Here is an 11827-nt window from a genome sequence, read left to right on the forward strand (position 1 = left end):
TTACTTTACAGTGAATTGAACAACTGACCTAATCTTAATCCTTACTTTAACTGTGATCTGACCCTCATCTAAGATTAACCCTTTAAGGTCAAAATGCCCTCTCTCTCAGTGATGAGCTGAAAAAAATGTCCTCACAAAGACAGTGTCCCCACAACAACAGTCCTTTTGTCCCCATAGGTTTGCTATACTAGAAAGACACACACACACACTCTCTCACTCTCTCTCTCTTAAACACACACTCTGTCAGTCAGTGTTGATGTGAATCCCTCACAGATGGACTCCTCTGGCAGCCGTAGCCAAAGACAGATTCAGACATTGTCCTGTGTTTGTAGACATTTGCGCAAATATATACACATACATATACTGTACGTCTGCGCAGTGGCACAGTGTAAACTGAGCGCAGCACTTCAGTTTGAATCAATAATATACACATACATATACTGTACGTCTGCGCAGTGGCACAGTGTAAACTGTGCGCAGCACTTCAGTCTTCTTCTTCTCCTTGTTCTTCTTCTTCTTCTTCTTCTTCTTCTTCTTCTTCTTTTCTTCTTCTTCTTCTTCTTCTCCTTGTTCTCCTTCTTCTTCTTCTTCTTCTTCTCCTTCTTCGTCTGTCTATCATTCCTCTTCCTCTTCCTCTTCTTCGTCTGTCTGTCCGTGACCAGTTTTCCTCTACCTTCAACCCTTTCTCCGCGCTGCCACTCTCTCTCACCTCTCTCTCAGACCCACATTACAGAGTTTGTTTCTTTTATCTCCTCGGCGCCACCTTCAGCTCATTGAGGAGTTTCCAGAAAAACCTTCTTTCATCTACACAGGTTCTTTCTTCCTGACTGATACGTAACATCTTCTGCGATTTCAAAGTAAATAACAATAACAAAGCACAGTGGACACTTGATGTGTAAATGTGATGTCACCAGGTAAAAACCTCGTTATTCTAATACTGGATTTACTTGTTTATGCAATTCAAATAAGTGCAAAGATCATTAAGAAGTCAATTTAAAAATAGGTGTAAGCTAAAAAATTTATATTTTACCTATGAAGTCACAAAAGAACGTGTTTATCACCGTGATTGAGATAGAATACGTCGCATGGAAAACATGTTTTTATTTAAAAATAATTATTTTAGTTTTGTTTGTGCAGTTCTTTGTGTTGGTATTTTTCCATTATAAGAAGCTGCTGCAGGATAAATAAAAAAGTGAAAAGAATTAGTTAAAGCAGAATTTCTTTTAAAGTTCTTTTAGAACAAGTTCGAAGCAGCTGAAAAGTTGATTCCAGTCCAGTCAAGAAAACACCATCTCTGTTATGGCAGTTATTTGAATTATTTCAGCCAATAATACGACATAATCCAACATTCATTTAATGAAGAGTGCTGATAAGGTACAGTAGTGTGGACAGTCTTCCTAACCTTTGGCGTCCTGTGTTGGTTTTCTCTTATAGCCACGTAAGTGCCCTTTTCTGTATCACATCTCCTCAAACGTGTTCACTGAACTTCACCACATCAATTGGACATCAAATTGATTTTTAAAGGCCAACTTTAGTGCCCTGGTTTAAGGAGATTTTTTTTTTTCAGAAACTCTCCAGGGCACTGGTGAGAAACATTCCCACTCATGTCAGTAACCAGGGAATCAAACTACCACCCCGATAGTACTCTCCATTTATTTGTAGTGTTGGTTTATTAGTATCACAGTGAGAAGTGAAAAAGAAATGTAAACTTTGCAGGGTATTGTGGGAAGATTTGATATAATCCAGGTCAATAGGGTTAAATATAAAATACCGTTTTTTTATGAGCCTCATTTTCTAAACTGCTTTTCCAACCAACTCCCATTCCTTTAATGACAGCACTTTTCTGTTCAAGAACTCTTCAAAAAAGACAGACGAAATACTGCAAAAAAAACCCATTCAAATTTGAACAAAGAAAAGCGTAAAGAATAACAAAAACACTATGAAGTACTGACCGTGTACTTCGACACTGCTGCTGTGAGAAGGACAAAACAAACGCAATAAAAATGAGCAATAAAATCTCCACCCTCTTGGGGTTTTCCTTTATGGTGCGTCAGCCTGACCGTGACAAACTTGATGGGCTTGTCAACGCCGACACTGTTGTCGTATAAGGATCAGAGTTACTGAGCGGTGGCCTGGAGATGGACAGGGAGGCGTGGAGAGAATTGGAGATAACAAGCAGTGTGACAAGTGAATTACAGCCAGTGGCTGTGACGTGAGCTCGCAGCAAATAGGACGGAAAAACAGACGCTAAAAAAGACAGCTGCGAGACTTCCAAGGAAAATGTTCAAGAAATTTGATTATGGGTTCAAAGGGGGCGAAGGAAGATCAATTTAAATGTAGCCAGAAAGAAAAACAGAATACAAAAAAAAAAAAAAACAAAATACAAAAAAAAAAAAAATGAAAGGCAGCGTCTCCTCAGAAAATATTGTATTCTCAAAGTGATTCTGTGAATTGAAAAAAAAAAGAAGAACAAAGAGAAAGAGCCAGAAGGCAAAACAAGACAGGAACAAATATGTGTCTAACAGGAGGGCATGTGTGTGAAGATGAAAAAAAAAAAAAAAACGTACCGGTTGCATTTGTGAGCCTGAAAGTGACGGACTTGTCCTCGATGTTACACACGTTGCGGACAGACACCTGGCAGGTGTAATCGGCCAGATCCTTGGGTCGGAGATTTTTCAGCTTCAACACCTTGGTCTCACCCTGGATGAAAACAAACACAGCCCAACTATGTCACTGTGTGACTCAGAGCAGATCAACTTTTGTCATCATTCTGGAAAGAAAAAGAAGAAAAAGTATCTGGATCATCCTTAAAAAGATGGTTTTAAATGTAATGAAATATGAAGAGTTAGAGCGGCTGCGTCTTTTTCTGCTCTGAAAACCGGCAGCGGTGTCTAATATCTACATATGTAAATTCAATGTTAATTGCAAATGTATTTTGCATACAATTACCAAGGAAATGAATCTGATTTCACCGTTAGCGCCCAGTGAAGCCCGTATTCTCTGTTTATCCACGGACGCCTCTTTTTTTCCGTCACGGCAAATTTGTTTGTTTTCCTCCTGCAAACGTACGAAGCCCAACGACATCAGTGAGAAATTTCTAGATCAAGACTTTGGTGTCTGACATCACTGATGGTCTGCTTGGGTAGGTGATTGGCAAACAGTGTCTGTGTCAGCCCAGGAAGCAGCTCCACAGGCTGGCTAATTGAACTCCAGGGGATCTGCCTTGTGGCTGACTGACACTTTGATAAGTGGTTAAAAAGGGAGGGAGAGGGAGGCTGCAGTGAAGGCAGCCATTGTGCACTCAGGCGGGGAGGCTGTTTATTCAGTTATTTGGTCGGCTAACAGAACAAGTAACAAACCAAATGACGGGAAAGGGAAGCCAGTTTCAATTTGACTGAGAGCTAACACATCCATGTTGACAGGCGCAAAATGAATCAACAACAATACGATGGAAGGAAACTAAAAAAAAAAAAAAAAGGCAGATTTTTTATGTTTGTGAGCATTTTATGTCCACCATTCTCACCGATGTTTAACTGCTTTATTCCCAGTTTTGTGTTTCGTTATCAATTCTTACGAACAGCACGTAACGGTTTAGTCCAGTATAACAAATGAACAGCATCGGAACTGCAGTTTAATTCAACATGGAGACGGAGCAGCTGAAGTCTTTCCATTAACAGACCATTGTTAACGGAGACATTGTGTTGCAGCTGATTCGCTAATGCACAGATGGGTCCTACTTTGAAGTAGACAGAAAGTTTTTATTCCTTCACTTGTTGGATTTTATATCTTGGTTCATGAAGAGTGAGGACAGGATGGAGGCAAACCTCTAAATCAGAGATTTAAGGAGGAAAAGAACGCATCGGAATCTCGATAATTTGATTGACTTGCTGCTCTGTACCATATAATGTCCAAGCTAGAGGACAACTGTTGGACAAACTCTCTGAATATTCAATTCCGTGGGAGGTACTTTGCCAAACAGAATTCCAAACATGTTTACACGATTCCGCGGCGTGCAGAGCGTGGTGTACCTGGGTGTAAAGCGGCTCGTAGATGTCCACTCCGTTGTCCTTGCTCTGTTCGATAAGCATGCTCCCACGTTTCCAGATAAATCTTGCAGGAGGGTTAGAGTTGACCGTGCAGCGCAGAAACACTGTCTTCTCCTGGTAATAACTGCCACGCACATCACTGATGGTCTGGTGTACAGTCAGGACTGGTGTGTCAAGATCTGCAGAACAGGAGAGGAAAAAGGGACAACTGAAATCAGTAACATGACACATTTTTTTTATTTATTTTTTGTTACAGGCAGAAACTATTTCTCTTTGTGATAATGAATCTTCTTTATTAAGGGTTAATGTAGCAAATGTAGACGAACCCTGAAAAATAGAGAATACCAAACATTGACTTTGTTCCTTCGTGTTTGTGGTCAGAACTGTCCCACAGAAGCAGTCGGTTTGTTAACTAAGGACACAACAAATAATTGCTATTCATTGGCGTTGAATTTCACCTCCAGACTGGCACAAAGATACACAAACATTTGCTGATTGATCCTCGGTTCTCACTGGTATCATGTCCAGGTCAGACTGCAGCCCAGGTCCTCACAGTCACAGCCTGGTTTATCATGATTTATATTTGATCTGTTGGTGTCGTGGTGTTGACTGAGTTCTATCAAGCTGCAGAAAGAACAGTTAAAGAACATCGCTTGACCCCTGAATGACCAACATGACCTTTTACTACTAAAGATCCAGAAAGATCTTAAACCCCAAGAAAGTAATTGACAGAAACTTTAATGGAAACACTGAAAGAAAATAGCATCTTTTAGAGGAACATAAAAACCGAGCCACCATCAAGGTCAAGTGGGTCACAGTGACAAACGTCTGGGTCAGTAATTGAAAATAATTTCATTTATTAACTACAGTTTGTGGAGCTGTAATTAAATATAATCCCTGTAAACTGAGTTACTTCACTCTACAATAACTCTTTTATAACTGAACTTCACTTAAACTGGACTTAAATGGAGGAAAAGTAGGGAAACAACCGTGTTTATGTTTGTGTGCATGTGTGCTACATTTAAAATGTTTTATAAACCGTTTCTTTTCTGCTGAGTTCAGCAAACGTTACATTTCAGTGCAGCCTTTATTCAAATGCTGTGAAATTCATTCAGGACAGAATTACGGTCTCGCAGTAACGTCTGTCTCCTCACTGTTTCTCTTTCTTTATTGGCCTCATACAAATGATCCTGTTTTGTTTTTTTTTTCAACTTCACCAACAACTTGGTAAAAAATATCACACAACACTGTTGTTTCACTTCTCCAGTTCTTCTAATCCACACTCCCAAGGTGAGGCCAACTTTACTCACTTTGGGTCCTTAACTAAATACAGACCTCAGATGAAAGTGCAAGTGCACGGAAACACAATATGAAAGTTTAATGAAGCTTCTGATTTCCCTAAAGTCCTGCCTTTGTACACAGCTCAGATCAACTGCGAGGCACTCTTTCTGTTTGCCACTGCTTTTAATGTACGTCTTAGCTTCCAAATTTTAAGCTGCACTGGGAGTCTGGTGTCGTTTTCTGCTTAGACGCCAAACATTGGTGCTGACACGCAGACATTTTTCTGCAGTTCCTTATTAAAGTGAAGCCTTCATCCTTCAAAGAGCATGAGGCGAAATTCATGAAACACATTTTCTGTTTGTCCTTTAGGAAAAACCCCTAACATTCACAAGAGTTTACAACCTGGTGTTTAAAGAGTCACAACAGAAAACAAGAGGCCGGTTCTAATCTCATTAGATTAAATCCTATTGTCGTGTTAAAAAAAAAGTTGATTAAAACAATCGGGACAACGTTTAAAAGTTAAAAATATTAAAAAGCAGTCGAGTCAAAGTTGAGTTTGACAAAGATTAGTTGTCAAAGAGCTCGTCTCTCCAAAGGAAAACACATTTTCTTGAGTTTCGTATTTGTTGTTTTCTCTCCTCCCTGTAGTACAGTAATGGACAGAACTCTCACTTTAAATGTTTGTTTTTATCTTCATTTATCTCCAGTTAAATTCACTTCATATTCAACCACCCTCTAACATCTCACTGTGTAGTAGATTTGACTCTTATTTCCATTTTCTCACTGTGTAATACATTTAACTCTTAATTCCATTTTGGGTTTTTTCTTTTTCAAAGAGAACTACATGTGACTTTGTCCATGTCTGTGTCCATACGTGTCAGTACTGCATGAGAACGCTGTTCGTCAGTAGGAAACAGTGTCAGGTTAGAAAAAAAAAACTGCACATTAAGAAGAGGAGACAAGTGTCTTCCTTCATCTGTGTCACTAACTGCCAGATGGGACTGCAGTACAGGAGTGTACTGGATCACTAACTGCCAGATGGGACTGCAGTAGAGGAGTGTACTGCATTTCAGATCACTCAGAAATGACTGATTTATTTTATTTTAATTTTTTTTTTTGCCCTGACACTGTATATCAAAGTGTTTCCATACAGTCAGATTGTACCACGTGAATAATAACAATACAAGTAGTTGTAGAAAAAAAAAAAACATTTTCCCACCAACTCAGCCAGTCCAATAGCAGTGATGGAGACAGAGACGCCGGCTCCTCAGAGGTAATCTAACCTGGTGGTCACGGCTGAGCGAGTGTGTGTGTGTGTGTGTGTGTGTTTTTTTAACAAGTTGACCTCTGCTGGGTGCTTTTCCCTGCAGGAGGACGCAATGGACTCCAAATCCTCTTTGATTTCCAATAACATGTCCTGTACTCTAATAGCTCTCAAGGAGTCGACGGCCATTAGGAGACCAAAGAGGAGATGACAGGTCCAATTGAGTGCAAACGTGTAGTGGAGGAGAATAAGGCAGGGTGTGATACGCTCACGACTCTCTGTGTGTGTGTGTGTGGATATGATTGTCTGAGCAACAATAGCTGCTGTATGTTCAGTGTCTGTTGTAGAACACAGAGCAGAGACGTGTATTAACAAGTAAACAAATGTAATGGCCGTGAATCGATGGAAGTCTCAGGGGAGCGGGTTAACGCCGAGCAAAGTAAAATGTCAGGAAGAAAAATAGCTGCTATAAAAGACAGGAAATGTCAGTCTCTCTGTTAATTCAAATCCGACGTCGAACTCAATTCTAATGTTTCTCTCATTATTAAAACCACTGGGGTATTTGTTATTGCCCTCTTTGTTTCTGTGTGTGACCTGAACTGGCAAAACAAATGTGAAGTCTTTCTGTAATAAGACGGCTGGGATTTGCACCTCCTCACTCCCCCCTCCTCCCTCACCCAATCCCCCCCCCCCACATGCAGGACCCTGTGAGCTGTAGATGATGGATGGATGTTGATGTATAATGTCAAAACATATATTCCAACACAGGAAGTACTAACATCTCAACCAAATTCCTCATCTTCTGAGATGTGTATTTTTTTTATATATAAATTCCTTCAAACACAGCAGTTAAAGAAACAGCACACTGAGACTAAAGGGTTAATTCCAACATTTGGCTGTGTAACAATAAGAAGCATCGTTTTAATAACTTTACAGTTTACTCCCAGTGAGCACATTTTTGCCTTGAATGTTGTGCTTTAGTCAAAAGGCTGTAAACAAAGTCTGCAGGGAGCTGAAACCAAGGTTCCTCCTGCGGTGTCTGGAGTTCTCTCTCTCTCTCTCTCTCTCTGTGTGTTGTTCTGTGGTCACACTGGTTTTATGAAACTCTAAGTGCCGTGTATGTTTCCCCCACTTTCAAATGGAAGTGCGGCTAAAGCCGAGAGACGTTACAGGTAACGGACGTGTTACACCTCCTCGATTTGATGCAGAACCTTGGTGGCAGTTAATTCACCGATACACAAACGTCTGGAACAAACACCTGATGTGTTGGTTTATGGTTTACAGGACCGGTGACAGTGAGCTGTGAGATGGGAGCGACAGGAGACTCATTATCTGTCAGGGTGAGTGTTATTAAGTTAGACCGAAGAATACGTCATTGATATTGAGCCAATAACACGAGATGTAAAGGTCACCGCGGTGATGACATTTAAGTCATTTAAACACCAAAGCCATGGGTTTCCCTCCTGCAATTACCATTCCATAAATTACAGGTCAAAGGTTCCCGGGTTCTCAGTGGGAGCTAATAACAAATCCTATCAACATGCCCTTAGGCATGGCCCCGGCAATTTCCCTCTGGATCAGTCCAGCCACCAGTCACACTCACTCTGCTCAACCTCCTGCCCCCCCGCCCATAATGTCGCTCCAACTTCTATTAGACTGCGCAGAACATTGAGGTGTCGGACGTGTTTAGCCTGGTTGTTATTGACCTAACGTTGTGGGTTAATAGGTGCAAAGATTAGGGAGGAGAAGGGGCCAAGAGGCAAACGTGAAACATACACCTGCCAATCAAAAGACAATCATCAAAGAGTTTCTACGACACGACCTCTCAACTAGGATCATTTATGAATTAATTTGTTTGAACTGAGAAGCGTTAGCATTTCTCGTAGCATAGCAGCTTTTTACCGGGGTTTAAAGGGTCAAAGGTTAAACCAGATGTTGTTTTTACAAATACATTCATATCCACTTCAGAATCACTCCACGTCATAAACACTCAGTTTACGGCTACAGTAGAAGTAACAACGACAGTAAAGGTTACTCCAGCACAGTTATATTTCCTGTTTCCACGGCTGTCTGACATTTGAAGTTTTTGCTCTTGGCTAATAACATACAGTAGTCTTAGAATATTATTGTTTCTGTGGAAGCCAGACTTCAACAACACAACGACTGAGTTTCTGCTCTGTCTCCTAAACCAGAATATACAGAGATTCACAGGACGACACATTTAATACTGTTACCTCAGAAACTGCTGTCACCTCGACCCACAGCTGATTAAGCAAAGCTCCCAAAGAGAAAAGCTGCACCGACATGGGAATGAAATTTGTCAACTTTTCCAAGTTATTTTCTGTAATCCTCACCACTTAGGTTTAGAAACGCTGAGCTTGTCTATCGCTGAGAAAACTTAACGTCCTTAGTTTTGTGTTGGTTTCACCATCTATCAGATCTTTTTATTGTTTTTTTTCTCTTAGTTTGTTTTTGCAAATCTTCAATTTTCTCTTTCCTTTTCTCTGTTTTTTTCCAGCAGAGATCAGATTTGTTTTTATTACCATCAACATTTACTGACTTGTTTTACATTAGGAAAAAAAATAAGTCAAGAGTTGTTTAAAAGATATTTGTCTTTTAACTTTAAAAGTTACAATCTATGATTTCTCAAAGCGATATATATATGGATGGACATTAAATATATTAGAATTATTTATTCAAATATATATTAATTAAATAGAACTTAATAGTTAAATAGTAAAAATTACCCCAAAATGTAAGGACAAAAATGTTTTTGACTTTGGTCATTTGTTGCAGCTACCTTTTTTTGCAGTATCTGTAAAGTCAGTATGAGTTTCAGTCAGTACTGGCCCTGTATTTACCTGGTGTTTATGGGATGGACACCAAATTCACAGTGTCACAATAATAATTGTTTAATTCTTGTTTCTTTGACACATCCTGTTCTGTTCGTGTCTTTACTTGTACGACTGAACTGGATTTTCCAAGGAAGCTGAGAAATCCGTCTTCTTCCTGCACTGACTCCCTCTCTGTCCCTGATGTTAGTCTACATATTTTTAATCTGGAATCTTCTCCATGTTCCACGGCAATTTGATCCTCTTATCTGTCGCCCTTCATCTTCATCCTCATTCTATTTCAATTTTTCTATCTGCCAATATAGAGGCCCCCGAGTCTGCCCCCAGGCACCTCCCATACTTTATAACACTGCCTTCATTACCCAGCCTGCTGGAGCTGGTCATAAATGAAAGACAGGAAATGTGACAGCAGAGAACAGAGGAGATTTAAAAAAAGAAAAAGAAAAAAGAAATAAGAAGAAGCATGGGTTTGAAGAGAAAACCTACACTACACTATAAGTTGAGTGTGATTACGTGAGCAGAAGAAGTGGGGGGGGTGTGCATGTAGGGGGTGAACAGAACACAAAAGACGTAGAGAAGAAAAAAAAATGGGATGAAGAGCAAAGCCATAAAATCTAAGTTGAAAGTTATTGGAGACTGGCTGGATGAAAAAATGTCATCACCATAAAATAATATTAGAATTGGTCTGGCCTTATGGCACTGATGAATACAGATGCTGGCCAGCTAGGTCTGAGGCTGAAGGGAACTGGCTAATTTGAACAGCCAGTCTACCTGCAAGGGCAGTAAATATATGGAGGGATATTAAATAAATGCTTTACTGTCACTTTAGGAAGTTTATGGCCACATATTTCAATCTCACAGCGGCGCTGAGTGTCAGTCCTTTCTCTGAGGTTGGTTCTCAGTGAGAGAGGTCGTCAGCTCTGCCGTGTTTTCTCACCCAGTGTTCAGAAACTGGCCGTCGAATGGGACCAGAAATGGATCGGCCGCAGCTTTAAGCAAATGTCGCGGAATTAAATTCTTGCATAATGAGGTTAGAATTTGTTTCACTCATTCCAGCGTATTATCAATAATTGACCCGAAGGGGACATTAATACACTGGCAAATTAAAGGCAGCTGAGTGAAAGTCGGCCTCAATGAAAATCTGATCAACAGCGAATATTGACCGGAGGTTATTGGAGAGACAGCTGCACATTTTAATGACTCCAATGTTACGGTAATGCCACTTTATCGCATTCTGATCGGCTTCATTTGTCAAAGGCGAACCATAAAGTCAATATCAAGTATATTTAATGAGAAATACTTTGAAACGGATCAATATTATAATTTTTATATTATTTATAGTAGCACATACAAAGTAATAGTACTCAAAAACACAGTATTTATGTCTTTTTTTGTTTTACTTTCTCCATCTATTCTCAAGAAACAAACTCGACTTTTCCTTTCAACGCTGTGTAATGGTTATTAGCGGGCGCCACAGTGGGCAGAGGTCGAGATAATTCCAAGGCCGCTCTGCTTGTGTAACCTTAAAGGAGAAGAGAGTCAATAAATAAGGGACAGAAAACAGAGGGAACGAGAGAAGAGAAAAAAAAAACATTTTAGATAAAAACTGAGCAAACGATGGAAACCAGTGAAGTGGTCTTATCTCTTCATGGTCTGCAGGACAGCTTATAACCAACCTATACTTCACCTTGTGTGTGTGAGTGTGTGTGTGTGTGAGTCCAGCTACCATATTCTTCTGGGTGGTCTAACTGTTAAAGGCAATAAAATAGAATTCATTAAAAAATACTGATGTGACGAGGTGGAAATTCTTAGTTTAATTATTTTTGACATCTTTCTTTGTAAAAATAAATAAATAAGAGGGAGCATCAAAAAACTCAAGGAGACATTGAAAAAATAAAAATCTTTGTTTATAAAATTAAACAAATCTTCAAGCAATGTTAAGAATTTGGGGGAATGTGTTTCCCACCTGCTCACGACCATCTTAGCCTCCACTAAGAACTGAATTTAAGTTGGTTGGAATGCAGAATGAAAAACTGTTTCATAAACTTTTCCAGGTTTGATTTGGTTAAAGATTGTACTGTTTTCTCTGACTTTAATGTTGTTCATTTATGAGAGTTGAAAAATGTGATCAAATCAAACACAACAGCTCAACACTGGCACAAAAATAATAATATTTGTATTTTTTATAACAGTTTCCTTTTTAGACCCTGACTCACCAACAAGGGGAGAAAAACATTTTTCTATTTTTAAGTGTGTGTTACTAGTACACGATTGCAGCAGCTTACACTATTCTCTATGGTCTCCATTCCATGTTCCCACTTTTCTTTCTGTTGGATTTATCACCTACTCAGCGATTACCATCACGCTGTGATCCAAGGTTTTTC

At 39.6% G+C, this 11827-nt stretch overlaps 1 protein-coding gene and 1 long non-coding RNA gene across 5 annotated transcripts in view; one reads left to right on the forward strand and one right to left on the reverse strand.

The window, feature by feature from the left end:
* The window catches only part of mdga1 (MAM domain containing glycosylphosphatidylinositol anchor 1), a 42159-nt gene extending 36062 nt beyond the window's left edge, over window positions 1-6097 (reverse strand). For 2 of the 3 annotated variants that reach the window (XM_008310899.3, XM_025055460.1), the window contains exons 1-2: window positions 4029-6097; window positions 2568-2700 (exon numbers count right to left, since the gene is read on the reverse strand). In XM_008310899.3, the coding sequence (XP_008309121.3) occupies window positions 2568-2700; window positions 4029-4277 (382 nt within the window). In that variant the 5' untranslated portion in view covers window positions 4278-6097. Of the gene's footprint in view, window positions 1-2567; window positions 2779-4028 lie in introns of those variants that run through there. The other variant, XM_017032615.2, reaches the window with a different exon arrangement.
* The window catches only part of LOC107988600 (uncharacterized), a 138288-nt gene that overhangs the window by 122703 nt on the left and 3758 nt on the right, over window positions 1-11827 (forward strand). Inside the window, exon 5 of one of the 2 annotated variants that reach the window (XR_003049682.1) lies at window positions 7876-7931. The exons of the other annotated variant lie outside the window; for it this stretch is intronic. This is a non-coding gene — a long non-coding RNA (uncharacterized LOC107988600). The remainder of the gene's footprint in view (window positions 1-7875; window positions 7932-11827) is intronic. 2 annotated transcript variants of the gene reach the window in all.

The sequence above is a fragment of the Cynoglossus semilaevis genome, chromosome 5 (genome assembly GCF_000523025.1).
Source record: "Cynoglossus semilaevis isolate Cse_v1.0 chromosome 5, Cse_v1.0, whole genome shotgun sequence".
In the NCBI taxonomy this organism is placed as follows: domain Eukaryota; kingdom Metazoa; phylum Chordata; class Actinopteri; order Pleuronectiformes; family Cynoglossidae; genus Cynoglossus; species Cynoglossus semilaevis.